The sequence below is a fragment of the Mustela nivalis genome, assembly GCF_964662115.1.
Source record: "Mustela nivalis genome assembly, chromosome: 3".
NCBI classification, from domain to species: domain Eukaryota; kingdom Metazoa; phylum Chordata; class Mammalia; order Carnivora; family Mustelidae; genus Mustela; species Mustela nivalis.
The window spans coordinates 151523438-151540748 of NC_139022.1; the positions used below are offsets into that span (position 1 = coordinate 151523438).

A 17311-nucleotide genomic window follows, 5' to 3' on the forward strand; every position below is an offset into this window, starting at 1 on the left:
ATACAATTATAAGTGACTATTATGAGCAATTAATTATATGCCAACAAATTAAGCAATCTGGAAGAAATGGATACATTCCTAGAAACATATAACTACTAAAATGGAAATAGGAAGAAATAGAAAATTTGAACAGATATATAACCAGCAAATAAATTATTCACTCAATAAATTATTCAGTAACCAAAAATCTCCCAATAGTGGCACATGGGTAGCTCAGTCAGTTAAGTGTCAGACTCTTGATTTCAGCCCAGGTCATGATCTCAGGGTTGTGAGATCAAACCCGGCATTAGGTTCTGCACTGGGGGCGGAGCCTGCTTAAGATTCCCTGCCTTTGCCTCTGCTCCTCCCCTTCCCTCTTTAATTAATTAATTAAATATTTTTAAAAGTCTCCTAACAACAAAAGTCCAGGGCCAGATGGCTTCCCACGGGAATTCTACCAAACATTTAAAGAAGAGTAATGCTTATTCTTCTCAAACTGTTCCAAAAAATAGAAATGGAAAGAAAACTTCCAGTCATTCTGTAAGACCAACATTACCTTGATTTCCAAACCAAAGACCTCACTAAAAAGAGAGAATTATGGGCCAATGTCCGTGATTAACATAAGTGCAGAAATTCTCAACAAGATACTAGCAAGTCAAAGTCAATAGCACATTAAGAGAATTATTCACCATGATCAAGTGGGATTTATTCCTGGACTGCAGGTGTGGTTCAGTATTCACAAATCAATCAACATGATACACCACATTAATAAAAGAAAGGGTAAGAACCGTAAGATCCTCTCAGTAGATGCAGAAAAAGCATTTGACAAAGTACAGCACCCATTCTCTTTTTTCTTAGAAATTTTTTTTTAAAGATTTATGTACTTTAGAGAGAAAGCACTAGTGGGGAGAGGAGCAGAGACAGAGGGAGAGAATCTCGAGCAGACTTCCTACTCAGCATAGAGCCCAATGAGGGGCTTGATCTCACAATCTTGAGATTATGACCTGAGCTGAAATCAAGAGTTGGATGCTCAACCACCTGAGCCACCGAGGTGCCCAGGTACCCATTCTTAATAAAAACCCTCAACAAAGTAGAGATAGAGGGAATACACCTCAGTATCATAAGGACATATATGAAAGACCCACAGTTATCATCCTCACTGGGGGAAAAAGCAGAGCTTTTCTGCTATGGTCAGGAACAAGACAGGGATGTCTACTCTCACCAGTGTTGTTTGACATAGATCTGGAAGTCCTAGCTTAAGTAATCAGACAACAAAAAGAAAGAAAAGGCATCCAAATTGGTAAGGAAGAAGTGAAACTTTCACTATTCACAAATGACATGATGCTCTGTATAGAAAACCCAAAAGACTCCACCAAAAAATTACTAGAACTGATAGAGGAATTCAGCAAAGTTGCAGGGTATAAAATCAATGTATAGATGTCTGTTGCATTTCTATACAACAATAATGAAGCGGCAGAAAGAGAAATCAAGGAATCAATTCTATTTACAATTGCACTAAAACCATAAGCTAGCTAAGAAGAAACCTAACCAAAGAGGTAAAATATCTGTATTCTGAAGACCATAGAACATTTATGAAAGAAATTGAAGATGACACAAAGAAATGGAAAAACATTCCATACTTAGGGATTGGAAGAACAAATATTGTTAAAATGTCTGTATTACTCATAGCAATCTACACATTTGATGAAATCCCTATTAAAATACCAACAGCATTTTCCCACAGAGCTAGAACAAAGAATTCTAAAATTTGTATGGAACCCTAAAGACTGTGAATAGCCCAAGCAATTTTGAAAGCTGGAGTCACCACAATTTTAGATTTCAAGCTATATAACAAAGATCTAATCAAGACAGTATGGTACTGACACAGAAACAGATGCATGGATCAATGGAACAGAATAGAAAGCCCAGAAATGGGCCCACAGTTATATGGTCAACTAATCTTCAACAAAGAAGGAAAGAATATCCAATGGAAGAAAAGATAGTCTCTTCAACAAATAGTTGGGAAAACTGGGCAGCTACATGGAGATGAATGAAACTGGACTGCTTTCTTACACCATACAAAAAATAAATAAATTCAAAATGGATGAAAGACCAAAATGTGAGACAGGTATTCATCGAAATTTTAGAGAAGAACATAGGCAGCACCCTCTTTGACCTCAGCTGCAGCAGCTTCTACTAGACACATTTTTGGAAGCAAGGAAAACAAAGGCAAAATGAACTATTGGGACTTCATCAAGATAAAAACCTTCTGCACAGCAAAGGAAACCACCAACAAAACTAAAAGGCAACCTGCAGAATGGGAGAACATATATGCAAATGACATAGCTGATGAAGGGTTAATATCCAAAGTATATAAAGAACGTATCAAAGTCAATACACAAAGAACAGATAATCCAAGCAAGAAATGGGCAGAAGACTTGAAGAGACATTTTTCCAAAGAAGACATCTAGATGGCTAACAGACATGTGAAAAAATGTTCAACATCATTCATTATTGGGGAAATACAATTGAAAACCATGATGAAATACTACCTCATACCTGTCAGAATGGCTAAAATTAGCACAGGAAACAATAGATGTTGGTAAGAATGCAGAGGAGGGAACCCTCTTAGACTATTCATGTGAATGCAAGCTGTTGCAGCACTCTGGAGAACAGTAGGGAGGTTCGTCAAAAAGTTAAAAATAAAGATGTCCAACAACCCAGCAATTACACTACAGGAATTTGTCTAAAGGATACAAATATACTGATTCAAAGGGCACATGCACCCTGATGTTTATAGCATCATTATCAACAATAGCCAAATTATAGAAAGAGCCCAAATGTTCATTGACTAATGACTGGATAAAGAAGATGTGGGGGGCACGGTCCCAGGATCCTGGGATTGAGCCCTGCAAAGGGCTTTCTGCCCAGGCGGGGAGCCTGCTTCCTCTTCTCTCTCTGTCTGCCTCTCTGCCAACTTGTGATCTCTGTCTGTCAAATAAATAAATAAAATATAAAAAGAAGATGTGGAATATACATACAATGGGATAGTACTCAGCCATAAAAAAGAATGAAATCTTGAATTTTCAATGACATGGATCAGAGCTAGAGCATATTATGTCAAGCAAAGTTAGTTAGAGAAAGACAAATACCATGTGATTTAACTCATACATGAAATTTAAGAAACAGAACAGATAGATATAGGGGAAGGGGAAAAAAAGAGAGGGAGACAAACCATAAGACACTCTTAACTATAGAGAACAAACTGTGGGTTGCTGGAGGGGAAGTGGACAGGAGATGAGTTAAATCCATGATGGGTATTAAGGAGGGCACTTGTGATGAACACTGGGCATTGTATGTAGATGATAAATCACTAAATTCTACTCCTGAAACCAATATTATACTGAATGTTAACTAACTAGAATTTAATAAAAACTTAAAAAAAGATATGATTAAAAAAAAATAGGGGCACCTAAGTGGCTCATCACTTGAGTGTCTTACTCTTGATTTAGGCTCAGGTCATCAGCTCAGGGTCATGGGATTAAGCCCCATGGTGCCTCAGTGTAGGTCTCTTTGAATTTATATTATTTAGAACTCTGGGCTTCCTGGATCTCAATGTCTATTTTTTTCCTCAGATTTGAGAAGTTTTCAGTTATTATTTCTTGGAATAAGCTTTCTGCTCCTTTCTCTTTCCCCTTCCTCTGGGGCTACTATCCCATAAGTCCCTTAAGTTATGTTCATTCTTTTATTTTTTTCTTTTTCCTCCTCTGATTAGATGAATTCCACTGCCCTGTCTTTGAGTTTTTTGATCCTTTCTTCCACTTGATCCAATCTGCCTTTAAAGCTCTCCATTGAATTTTTCAGTTCAATTATATTCTTTAGCTCTGTTATTTCTGTTTGATACTTTTTGTATTTTCTCTTTGTTGAAATTCTCTTTGTTCATGCATCACTTAAATTTTCACTTTGCTCATCCCCTGACCTCTGTAACCATGATTTTGAATCTCTCTCAGGATATATCATTATTTCCATTTCATTAAGATCTGTTTCTAGAGGTTTATCTTGTTCATTTGTTTGGAACATATTCCTGTTTCTTGATTTTACTTGACATTCTATGTTGATTTCTGTCCATTAGATAAAACAGTCACACCTCCCAGGTTGGGTAGAGTGGTCTCATGTAGGAGATAAACCTCATCAATTAGCTTCACCTGGGCTTTTGTTTGGCTCTGAAATCTTTGTGATGGTCTAAGTCTTCTTCTTTGTTCTTAGTGGTTCCCAGTAATTGGGGGTAACCAAGACCTGTCAGTGTCCCAGAGGTGTAGGTCACATTTAGGATGTAGGTACACAGTGACTAGAAATTACACTCTCAGGCAGCATGTGGCAAAATATGTAGGTAAAAGAAACTGGAAGATGGGTGTTTTTGCTCACTCTGTGAGGCCCAGGTAAATAGCTACAGGGGTTCTTCTTTCTTTGTTACATTCCTTTGGGACTCATAAATGCAAGTTCAGTTGGTTGTCAGAGACAGGTGATCTGGGGACCTTTTCTTCAGGCAGCAGCTGCAAAAGCTGGGGCACCCAAATGTGTGTGCAAGCTGCTTGCAGGGAGATACTGGTGACTTGAAATGGACTAGAAAGAGAAAGCAGGGGAATTGTCCATCAACATCCCAGTCTCCTTGGTATCATAGTTAGCCCCTAGAAGTATGCAGCTGGATTCCTTCCAGGGGAAGACTGGGAGATGGGTGTTTTCACGTGAGCCTTTTGGGGATAGCTGCAATGAGTGCTCATGCTCCTGTTAATAGACGCTGCTTTGTTTGCTATGGTCCTGTGGGACTTATGGATGCAACCCTCACTGGCTTTCAGAGCTCAGTGTTTGGAGGCCATCCCTCAAGTGGGCATCTTAAAAGTTAGAGTGCTCAGTGTGGAGTCTGAACCTCACTCCTCAGAGTGAGGTTGGGAGTTCCCTCTTGCTTATAGGGTACTGTGCTTCAGTAGGGTTTATGGTGAGTGTGTCTCATTGTTTTCTATGTATCTCTGTGGGGATATTTTCTCATTTGTTTGATATGTAGGAATCCATCAGGTAGTGACTAGATTTCTTTCAGCATTAATTACTTTGTGTGTAGTTGTACATTCACTGTGTCTGTGGGAGGAGGGGAATTCAAGAACCTCCTATTGTCACCATCTTGGTTGACTTACCTCCACTCATTCTAATTCTATATTTGTCTTCTTTCATTTCATTTTATTTTCTTGTTTTCTTTAGTGGGGAGAGAAAAAGAGAAAGAAAGAACCACATTTGTTCTATTTTGAAGTGCCTTCATTCTGGGGTGCCTCTAAAAATATAATGAAAAGTAGGGGACTCAGGGGTGCCTGGGTGGCTCAGTGGGTTAAGTCTCTGCCTTCAGCTTGGGGTCATGATCTCAGGGTCCTGCGATCGAGCCCCACATTGGGCTCTCTCCTTTCTCTCTGCTAGCTTCTCTGCCTACTTATGCTCTCTCTCTCTGTCAAATAAATAAATAAAATCTTTAAAAAAAAAAAAAAAGAAAGAAAAGTAGGGGATTCAATTGTGAGTTCTAACTAATGGAAATGGTTTTTTTTAGGTGCTAGAGAATCATTACTGTCAGTCTCAGAATGTACCCAGCATAAAGAGTGTTTGCAAAACAGATGCTGGCTGTTCTGTCACAGTAGCCACTCAAGATCGGACTGAGGAAAGAAATGATCAAAATGAATCTCATCAAAGTATCTTGAAGTAAGTTTTTGATTATACATTCCTTTTCAGTGGATGATATCCGTTTGATGTTGTTTGGGCTTAATGGCAAGAATCGAACCCTTGAAAGATAAAGAAATGAACATTTCTTGGAGCTGTGGAGAAGGAGGAAGAGAGTACTTTCTGTAGTGCTTTAACAATTCATTGCAAAATATTTTTTTCCCTGTTGGTCTAGCTTATATCTTCTGAGAGAGGAGCTAATTCTCATTCTGAGAATCCTCTCTTATTATGTTAATTTCCTGTGTCAGAGGAAGTTGAGCTAATCATTTCATCCATTTTTACATATGAAGCAATGTATCTTTGAATAACAAGATTGAACCTTTAATGGCAGGGAGATTCCTTTGTGAGAATGGCAGATTTCATAGATTGATTATGTTATTTGAGTAAATAAAAATGGGGATGTTTAGTCATTCGTTGAACAACATTTTATTGACCTTCTACTATGTACCACACATGGCTAAAAAACAGAACACAATAAATATGAAACATTATGTTCCTTTTCAGTAAATGGGATCAATTGAAAGCAAGCTTTTTTGTTTCTAAGAATGACTTAGAATTCTAGCTGCTTTATTTTTGTCAGTAGAATGCCAACCGAAGCATATAATCCTGAAGTAAAAGAAACCAAAGATGAGATTATTTCTGTCACTGATGATACTGAAAAAGAACTTATAGATATTGATGAGGATCTTTTAGAAGTAAAAACATTTAACCAAGAGGAAATGGAAATACACCTATCAGACTATGAAGGTCAGTTCATTTGGCTAATCTTTTTATTTGACTTTTATTAATTTTAAGTTGGGGAGTGATTATCTGAGATAATTTATTTAGTCATATATTTAAATTAGGATGTTTACAATTACCTAAATCCAAAAGTTAAAAGAGACCTCTTGGTCCTGTGTGGCTCAGTTGGTTAAGCATACAACTCTTGGTTTTGGCTCAGTTTGTGGCCTCAGGGCCATTGGCAGGCTCTATGCTTGATGGGCAGTCTGCTCGAGATTCTCTCTGTCCCTTTCCCTCAGCCCCTCCCTGAATAAAATAAACAAATCTTTTTTAAAAAGTGCAATATTTATGAAATGTTGAATGCATTACCTCATAACCTGAATTTACAATTCTTTTGCCTTGGTTATGTAACTATCATGGGCCTCTTCATCTTTGTGAACCAATTCTATGAAACTTTACTTGGCAGTCTTTGATAAAACAGAAACTTTCAGAGCATTGATTGGAGTTAAACACACTGACATGAGGTCGCTCAAGTCTTATCTGGGATTCATTTAATGAAGAGGAGTTATCTCCTGTTGTTTCTATTTTTATTATTTTTATTTTTTTAAAAAAGATTTTATTTATTTATTTGACACAGAGTGAGAGTACAAGCAAGCAGAGAAGCAGGCAGAGAGAGAGGAGGGGAAGCAGGCTCCCCAGTGAGCAGAGAGCCCAACGTGGGGCTCGATCCCAGGATCCTGGGATCATGACCTGAGCCGAAGGCAGAGGCTTTAACCCACTGAGCCACCCAGGCACCCCCCTCCTCTCCTGGTGTTTTTTAAAAAACATTTTTATATGTCTGTTGACCATTTGTATGTCTTCTTCAGAGAAATGTCTGTTCATGTCTTCTGCTCTTTTCTTGATTGGATTATTTGTTCTTTGGGTGTTGAGTTTGATAAGTTCTTCAAAGATTTTGGATGCTAGCCCTTTATCTGTAAAGACATTTGCAAATATCTTTTCCCATTCTATCAGTGCTCAATATCATTTGGCATCAGGGAAATACAAATCAAAACCACAATGAGAGACTACCTCACACCAGTCAGAATGGCTAAAATTAACAGGTCAGGAAGCAACAGTGTGGCAAGGATGCAGAGAAAGCAGAACCCTCTTTTACTGTTGGTAGGAATGCAGTCTGTTGTGTAGCTACTCTGGAAAAGAGTATTGAAGTTCCTCAAAAAGATGAAAATAGAGCTACCTTCGACCCAGCAATTGCACTACTAGGTATTTAGCCCTAAGATGCAATTGTGGTAATCTGAAGGGGTACCCGCCCTCCAATGTTTATAGCAGCAATGTCCACAATGACCAAACTATGGAAAGAGCCCAGATGTCCATCAACAGATGAATGGATAAAGAAGATATGGTACGCGCGCGCGCACACACACACACACACAATGGAATATTACTCGGCCATCAGAAAGGATGAATACTTAACCATTTACACTGATGTGGATGGAATTGGATGGTATTGTGCTGAGTGAAATAAGTCAATCAGAGAGAGACAATTACCATATGATCTCACTCATACGTGGAGCCTAAGAAACAAAACAGGATCGTGGGGGGCAAGGGGGGGAAATAAAACAAGATGAAATAGAGAGGGAGACAAGCCATAAGAGACTCTCAATCACAGGAGACAAACAGGTTGCTGGTGGGGTTGGGGGGAAGGAGGGTAACTGGGTGATGGACTGTAAGGACGGCATGTGATATAATGAACACTGGGTGTTATATAAGACTGATGAGGGGCACCTGGGTGGCTTAGTTATTAAGTGTCTGCCTTCAGCTCAGGTCATGATCCCAGGATCTGGAATGAAGCCCCACATCGGGCTCCCTGCTTAGCAGGAAGTCTGCTTCTTCCTCTCCTACTCCTGCTTGTGTTCCCTCTCTCTGTGTCTCTGTCAAATAAATAAATAAAATCTTTAAAAAAAAAAAAGGCTGATGAATCACTGACCTCTACCTCTGAAACTAATAATACACTATATGTTATTTGAATAGTAGAATGAAAGAAGTAATTAATTAACTATATGTTAATTAACTATATGTTAATTAATTTAATTTAATTTAAAAACTTTTTATAAGGAGGATAGAAAATATTTCTGCCATTATACTTGTTTCCTGTAATATTCCTGAACCTTCTAAAAAGTAAACTGATTTCTTTTCTTTTAAAGATTTTATGTATTTATTTAATAAAGAGAGAGGTAGAAAGAGATGGAGAGAGCATGAACAGCAGGGAAGGGTAGAGAGAAGGAGGGAGAAGCAGACTTCCCCCCCGCTTTGCAAGGAGCAAATGAGGGACTTGATGCCAGGACCCTGGGATCATGACCTGAGCTGAAGACAGATGCTTAACCAACTGAGCCACCCAGGTGCCCCTAAACTGATTTTTTTCAAATTGTCACTCTTCTCTTTCTCCTTGTTTCCCTATAGAAGGTACCAAAGAGCCTGTTGGAAGTCTTAAAAGTTCCAATATTGCTGTTAACCTGCAGACTTTACCACAGCATTTAGAAGAAGTAAGTCAATAAGTAGTGGATAATGTTATTTAAATTATACTTAAGTGTTTTTATTTAATCATCCAGCCAAGGCTGTTATCTTTTTAAAAATGTGCTGTGGGTTGTAGAGAATATCCAGGCCATGCAGCATTTTTCTTTCACTGAAATTCCATCATTAGTAAGATGTCTAATGATTTCAGGCAATGAAATTTTTATTTCATAAACTGCTATAGTGAATTAACTTAAAATATTAGAGGTATTCTATATGCAAAATGTTTAATTTAGCTGTAGTATAGTTTTTGTACATCTATCACTTTAATGCACTATTTGTGTTCTCAAAACTACACTGCATTTTCAGTTGGAACATGGACATTTCTAATTATTAAAAAAATTCCTTCAAAAGGGATTAGTTTTTCTTGTCTATAGTTGTTTTCAGAACGTATTTATTAATCAGGTAATGATGGATATATGTAATTTACAGGTTATTTTTGAATGTAGGGTAAATAATTTCCACTGACATCATTTATCTCTGTATTTTTATATGCTCAGTTTCTCGGGGTGACAGGCCAAAGGCAGTTCACACAGTTAAAAATCTGATTAGAGCAGTACTGGGAATTCATTTAATGCTTGGTTTTTCACTTGCCTTTAGACTGTTTTTACCTAGGTGAATGGCTAATGTGACACTCAGGACACCTAAGACAATAATACCTATTTATATGACCCCTTTGCTTTTTTGGTACTATTAATTTTAACAGCATTCCACAGGAGAGGTTCAGTGTCCAAGGCAAGAACCACTGGAGTCATGTATGGAGAAAAAATCAACTGAACATAAATGGTAAGGGGGAAAAAATAAGGAAGTGATCGTTACTGCCATCTGGGATTCATTTGATGAAGAGGTTATTTTTCTTATAATTTATAATATATGTTTTAAGGTGATTTGTATTCCTAGTGAAATTTAACTTTATAGCAATGGTAAATAATAATCTTTAGTAAATGTTATAGATGTCTTAATCTTGGTAGAATGAAAGAAGTAATGGTATCTCAAATGCCTTTTGTTCTCCCATCACTATCAGCCTTATCAAAGTAAAATACAGCTGTAAATAGACCAGAGTTTATTCAGCTGCTAATTAGGGAAACACCTTGTCAAACTGATTCCATTTTTCTTGGATCAAATAAAGAACCATTATGAATCATAATTGTATGTGTAATTTTGTTCACTGTATATTACTGCACACCATAGGGCTGTTGTACTGGCTAGCATATTATTGCTTCAAGGAGATCCAAAAGCAGTTGTAATCTGTTGCAGGTGGGACATGATTTCTTAATTTTTAGAATTTTTGAAGTTTCAGAATTGTAGAACTAACTTGAATAAGAGAAGCACCATCATTAGGTTTTCTTCCTCTTTTTAATATACAAATTTGTTCATTTCTTCGGACAGTTAACAAAAGAATATTTTAAATGTGATGTGCCTTTACAAATAGATATTTCTATTAAAAAACTAGCCTTTACGGTTTTCAATGTAATAAGGGCTCTCTGTAGTGTTTCTGAACAAAGTGTCTGTTTCTGCCATAGGTGGAATTTGAGGTCACTGCTAACCTCACTTCCCCGTTTTAGATTCTTTTATTTCTGCTGGGCAGTGAACAGTGTTCAAGTTTTATGTTCAGTCATTCAGATGTATTCTTTGCTGTTTGTTTGAATCTGTTACTAATTGCTATGGAGACAAATATAAACAGATTGTAATTATGAGCAAAGCATTATAGAGGATTAGAGAATGTTTAGACTCTTAGGTGGCTGAGCATTAGATCACCTGTACCTTAGGAAATGTGAAGAATATTTCCTAATCAGTTATCAGTCTTTAATTATAGTATGATCGAAGCCTTTTCAAATCCTGAATACACTGTTCCTTATTCATTTTGTGTAGATTCAAGGTCAGAAATTTCTAGGTAAGTATTTTTGTGTCCTCTAGTATTTTTATATAATCATATTTTATAAGTAGATAATAGAATGAAATGATGCCTATTGTGCCATTTTGAAATAGTTCTGAATGTTTTGACTAAAAACTAAGAACAAAATGAAAGCAACATGAAGCATTGAAAGAGCAATATAGGTACACTTTTCTGACACCTTTATTATTGGAAGATTTTCCTATAGCAGCTGTGCTTTAGATATATAGAAACTGGTCTGGAATAGTCTTTTTGAAAAAAAAGTGTAGTTGAGCCTTGGACAATATAGTTTTGAGTCACTTGGGTCCCCTTACATACAAAATTTTTTTTGATAACAATAGTTTGGTACTGCAAATGTATTTTTTTCTTATGACTTTCTTAATAACATTTTCCTTTCTCTAGCTTACTTTATTGTAAGAATATAGTATGCAGGGGCACCTGGGTGGCTCAGTGGGTTAAGCCTCTGCCTTCAGCTCTGGTCATGATCCCAGGGTCCTGGGATCGAGCTCCACATTGGGCTCTCTGCTCAGCAGGAAGCCTGCTTCCTCCCTCTCTCTTTGCCTGCTTCTCTGCCTACTTGTGATCTCTGTCTGTTAAAAATAAATAAATAAAATCTTAAAAATAAAAAAGAATATAGTATGCAACACATAACAACAAAATATGTTAATTGACTGTTTATAATAGGGTTTCTGGTCATCAGTAGGCTATGAGTAATTAAGTTTTTTTTTTTTTTTAAGATTTTATTTATTTATTTATTTGACAGACAGAGATTATTATAATTTATCTCATTGCTACTTGTTGGAAACAAAGGCCAATAAAGTTGTCTTAAAATAGGCACGTCAAGGGGGAAATGGTGGCTTGTTGGCTCAGTAGGTTAAGTAACTGCCTTTGGCTCGGGTCATGATCTCAGGGTCCTGGGATCTAGCCCAGACTGGACTCCTTGCACAGCAGGGAGTCTGCTTCTCCCCCTCTCTCTGCGCCTTTTCTTGCTTTTGCACTCACTCACTCACTCTCAAATAAATAAATAAAATAGTTTTTCAAAGAAACTAGGCAAGTCAGTTGTAATGCCTGTTTTTCATGGATTTGCAATGAGTTTTGTTACTGAGATGGCAAATATTATTGCTGAAACGGAATGAATATAAACCAAAATAATCTAAATGTGATTTAATATATTCTTTTCTTTTTAGAGACAGTGATCAATATATTTGGATATAGTAATGGCTGCTCCCTTATTTAGTTTTTGAGATCAGTTTGCTTAGAAAACATTTGAGTATCTGCTGTGTCATCTCCAAACAATCATTTTATTTAAAAAGACCAAAAACTTACTTTGATCTTTAATTTTTATTCCTATATAGACATTTTTTGTTAGGGTTTAATTAAAGATTAGTTTGGAAAAGAAATGTTCATAATACTATTGTTTCACATTTAATGACGATCAACAGGAATTCACACTACCCATCTTAATTTAAACATTTTTTTTATAATGTATTTTAGATTCTTTTTTTTTTTTTTTAAGATTTTATTTATTTATTTGACAGAGAGAGAGCACACACAGGCAGAGAGGCAGGCAGAGAGAGAGAGAGAGAGAGAGAGGAGGAAGCAGGCTCCCTGCTGAGCAGAGAGCCCGATGCGGGGCTAGATCCCGGACCCTGAAATCACGACCTGAGCTGAAGGCAGTGGCTTAACCCACTGAGCCACCCAGGCGCCCCAATTTAAACATTTTTTTAACCCATACTTTCTCTAGTTTTAATTCCATTCTGGATCATTAAGTTTAGTAAAAAAAAAAAAAATACTCCTAGTATAACTCATGAGACTATTGTTGTAGGTTTCAAAGTCAGGTGCTTGCAGGGACCAGGCAAGTCAGATAAACGTGTGAACTATTCTAGGTGGTAACACCATAGGGAGAGGACCGTGGCTGACTAGAGGTTACATCTCCTTTAATAAGACAGCATTCACTTGAGCCCTGTGCTGATAACAAATTTGTCTGGTGGCTAAGGAGTAGAGAGTGATAGGCTTTACGGTTTAAATTTCTTGAAAACTTCCAGAAAGCCTTTAGAAGAAAAAGATGAGATAAAAATATTCAAATTGTAGATATCTGATTTGATTTTTTTATTAAGTGTATTATATATATATATGTGCTTCCACCTAGTGCACAGATTTCTGCATTTAAAGATGAATCTTCCTCAGTTCCACCTTTTGTATCAAATGGAGTCAGTGTTGCTTCACAAACACCTGTGCCACCACTGCAGCAGACCCAGAGAAATGAACCCAGGGTACAGTTGCCAGATTCTTCGGATTCTGTTAGGCAGATGCTCCAAGATGAAATGTTTAAATTAGTTCAGGTAAGCACCTCTCCCTATAAACAAGTAAATCTGCATGTGTGATATATATATATAAGGATTTTAAATACAAACAAACTTCCAGAAATGGCCAAGTTGAAATGAAATTGCTGGCTTGGTTTCTCTGCTTTGGGCACTCTTCCTTTGTTATTCAGAGGTTCCTAACTCAAGGGCCTAGGGTCCAGGCTGAGCTACCTACTTCTCAAAGTGACTTCTTACACCTGTTCTCTTTGGGATGCAGCACTGCTCAGGAAAGTCAGGAGGGTGACAGTCAAACCAGATCAGCGGACTGTAGCTCAGAGGTAGCCAAAAATTTTTTTAACACAATCTGTCACGTCATATTTCTTATCTTCAAACTGAACTTTGGCTTAGTTTGAAATTGTCAGTTGCATTTAAAGTACTGTTTGCTTTGAATTTTTTCATCTTTTTCTCAATTGGTTATCCTTCACCACCAATTTTAAGTTATTTCCCTTTTCTATTTTATTTCTTAAACATTAATTTCCCTCAAACTTAATCCTCATTCATGTATTCTACACTCACTTTCATATCCTTTTATGTGGTATAATATACCATTTTTATATTGATGCTTGGCACTAATTTTCTCTTTCAACTAAGTGCCCTGATGAGAATACTTTTTCAGCATGTCTCACTGTCTCATGAAACTTACTGAAACTGATTTTATCTTGATTTTTCCCCGTCCCTTCTTACCCTTTTCCATTTAGTAGCGTTAACTATTCTACCAGCTTAAAATTTTGGAAGCATTTCTGAAACTTCTTTTTTCTTTTTTAACCAAGGGACTTTGCTGGTAGCTGCCCTGTATTTTTAACAAATTCTCTGAATAATTCTGATGCACACAAAGAATTGAGAATCACTGTCTTAGAAACATCTTTGCCTTTTTTCCCTACTCTATCCAGTGTTGTTCTGTGCCCTCCTGATTCTTCTGCCCACACTGTCAGTATAGCACTTGCTATTTCTATAGCTAAGCCAGCTTTAGAGTCAGAACTTCATACCTCCACTGTCTTATAGATGAATTTCCTAAGACATTCTTCTTCAGATGCTCTTTTATTACTGTTACTTTCCTGTTTTAAAATATTCAGTAAATTTCAGGTACCAATTTGTATAATATGAAATCAGTCTTCTTTTCAAAATACAGAGTAAAAGGAAATACACTAAAAATCTCAGTATTAGTTATCTTTGAAGATAAGATAATAAGTGATTTTAATATTCTTTTTTGTGCTTTTTTTTTTTTTTTTTCATAATTAAAGGGAACTTACATTTTATTTTAACCTGCAGTGTTTTTCCACTGGTATGTTTTAAGTGCAAATTCTTCTGTTGTGTTTGAAAGACCCACCACCAGCTTTTACATTCCCTCTTTTCCCATCGTACTGTCGTTAAGTCCAGTGGTTCTCAAAGTGTGGTCTCTGGATCAGTAGCATCAGCATCACTTAGATGACAGAAATGTAAATCCTCAGAACTCATCCCAGACCTATTAAAATTAGAAACTCTGGGGATAGGGTTCAGCAAAGAGTGCTTTCACAAGTTCTCCAGGTGATTCTGATTGCATGCTCAAGTTTGCAAACTCCTGTACTTGTCTGTCCTCTCTTCACAGCTGTATTAATTTCCTGTTCTGTCTGAACCAGTGTTTATGCTAGTGGCTCCCATGCTCTTCCACACACTGAAACACCCTGTCGTCTTAAAAAAATATTAATCCTGGCTTCCATCCCCAGATATTCTGATTTTATTGGTCTGGGTGTGCTCTGGCCAAGGGGATTTCTAAATGCTTCTCAGGTGATTCTAGTGTGTCCCAGTTTGTCAAGCACTGGTAAATGCCTTTGCCTTTCACCTCATCAGCATTACCAGGGGAATTCCTCACTCTTCACCTGTTTGCCAATCTTTCCTTTTTTTCTTTCCTGAAAACCTGATCACAACACACTCATTTTAGGACTTCTTTGATTGTCATTACATTTAATCAGATCACTCCATTATGATCTCTGTGATGTTTATGTAAACTGCTTTATAGATAGTCCCAAGTCTCATTATGAGTCTATATTTCCAGTTGTCAGCTCCTTGAAAAAGGGAAGGTATTCTTCTTCTTCTTCTTCTTCTTCTTCTTCTTCTTTTTTTTTTTTCAAAAAAGAAATCTCCTAGTTCTGCTTCTTGGGTCTGACATATATAACGGAAGTATGACTGTTAGTGGGATACTCAGATGATAGTTGTTGATTCTTTAGATTTTTTCACTACACTTTCAAATATTTAATTTTTATTTTATTCTAGCTGCAACAGATCAACTTCATGAGCCTAATGCAAATAGTAGGATCACCGTTTACTAACTTCCCAGATATACATCAACATCTACAGCAGCCTCAGCCTGTGCCTTTGGTGGGAAGTCAAGTATCAAATCCTACAAGAGGGAGTAATGATGCTGATGACACCAGTAGAAATTTTAAGGAGAGCTCTTTTATTAAACCACAGTCCAGGGGAGAGGACACCACAGAGCCTGGCAAGAAGAGTCCACATTGCCATAAAGGAATTGTGCAGTCTGATCAAGATAGTAATGGAAATTTACAGGTAATACATTTTAAAGATATCATTAAAGTTGTTCTAGTAGTTCAGTTGTTGGCTTTTTGTTATTTGAGCAAATGATTTTTTGGCAGTTACTGTGTTCTACCACCTCCAAAACATATTGAACATCATGTACAAAATACGAAGTTTGTAATGTATTCTAAATTTATGGGACACCTTTGGCTCAGGTCATGATCATGGGGTCCTGGGATCGAGCCCCGAGTTGGGCTTTCTGCTCAGCAGGGAGCCTGCTTCTCCCTCTCTGTCTTCCTGCTTCTCTACCTACTTGTGATCTTTCCCTCTGTCAAGTAAATAAATAAAATCTTAAAAAAGTATAAATAAACTTGTGTAATAGCTTTTTTTTCTCTTCCAGAATGTACCACATGAGAGTGTTCCTTTATGTCAGTTAGAAGACTCGCCTCCCAATACAGGATTAACTCCAGCATCTCAAATCTTACCAGCAACTGCACTGTCTCCAGCTCCTGCTGGAAATACTCCCTTCTACCTTCTGTCTCCATCTTCTCCCATTCCGAAGACACCTAGACTTATCCCAGCTGCAAAAAGTTTCAGACCTGGTGATGGTTTTCCTTTGCTTCAGTTTCAGTCTAAGCATGAATTTAAGTCCCTTTCCTTCCATACAGGAAGAGTTCCACAAGTTCCCTTCGGGCTCCTACCACAGCCAAGAGAGGCATGGGGATTATCTGATTCCTTCCAGCCTCCTTTGCCACAGAGAACAATGCACACCACTTCCGTGTCCCATTTGAATTTAAGCCACTGTAATACTGAAGCCATAAAAAAAGCAGTTGAGCAGAAGAAATGGGCAGAACCTATAATTACAGAAATCCCTAAGCATGTGAACTTAGATCAGTGTGTTGGACAAGAAAACTTGACACCTCAACAGGACTCTTCAGTATTTATAAAACCAGGAAAACTACTTGATATTAAGCCAGGGCCCCTTGAGATATCTCCACAGAATTCCTTTGGACTTCCATTATTGCACCTGCAACTTAAACCTCCTTATATAGTTTCCTCTGCCTCAAGAGCATCAGGAACAATTCCCTCAATACCAACCAGAACTGGAGGAGAAGAAAGAAGATACCCAAGACTGTCATTACTTCATTCCTGCCTATCCCCAGAAAATATGGTAATGATTTTTGCAGAGTGATGCAAAAGTAGTCCTGCATTTTTCATACCACAAATACTATACATGAGATGAAAAGCTCTTACATATTTCTTTTTAAAGAACAATGTTTCTAAAAAATTAAAAATAAATAGGAATAATGTTTTTGTTATTGGAAATAACATAAAATTCAGTTTAAAATGGTAATTAGGTATTTTAAAGATTTTAGGTCTATTTTGTACAGCAATACTAGAATTTATGAGGCTTTTTCATAGTAGTATTTCTTCTGTGCAGAGAAGAAATAAGAAGTAAAACAAAATGACCAGTATTCTTGTTCATATGGGTCAGGGTATGTATGTGTCTGTTGAGAGA

General features: G+C 37.1%; 1 protein-coding gene across 1 annotated transcript in view; it reads left to right on the forward strand.

Annotated features, from left to right (window-relative positions):
- The window catches only part of CPLANE1 (ciliogenesis and planar polarity effector complex subunit 1), a 141342-nt gene that overhangs the window by 65229 nt on the left and 58802 nt on the right, over window positions 1-17311 (forward strand). The window contains exons 27-33 of the mRNA XM_082724195.1: window positions 5570-5718; window positions 6320-6483; window positions 8914-8996; window positions 9731-9810; window positions 13068-13260; window positions 15532-15825; window positions 16193-16963. Coding sequence (XP_082580321.1) covers window positions 5570-5718; window positions 6320-6483; window positions 8914-8996; window positions 9731-9810; window positions 13068-13260; window positions 15532-15825; window positions 16193-16963 — 1734 coding nt within the window. The remainder of the gene's footprint in view (window positions 1-5569; window positions 5719-6319; window positions 6484-8913; window positions 8997-9730; window positions 9811-13067; window positions 13261-15531; window positions 15826-16192; window positions 16964-17311) is intronic.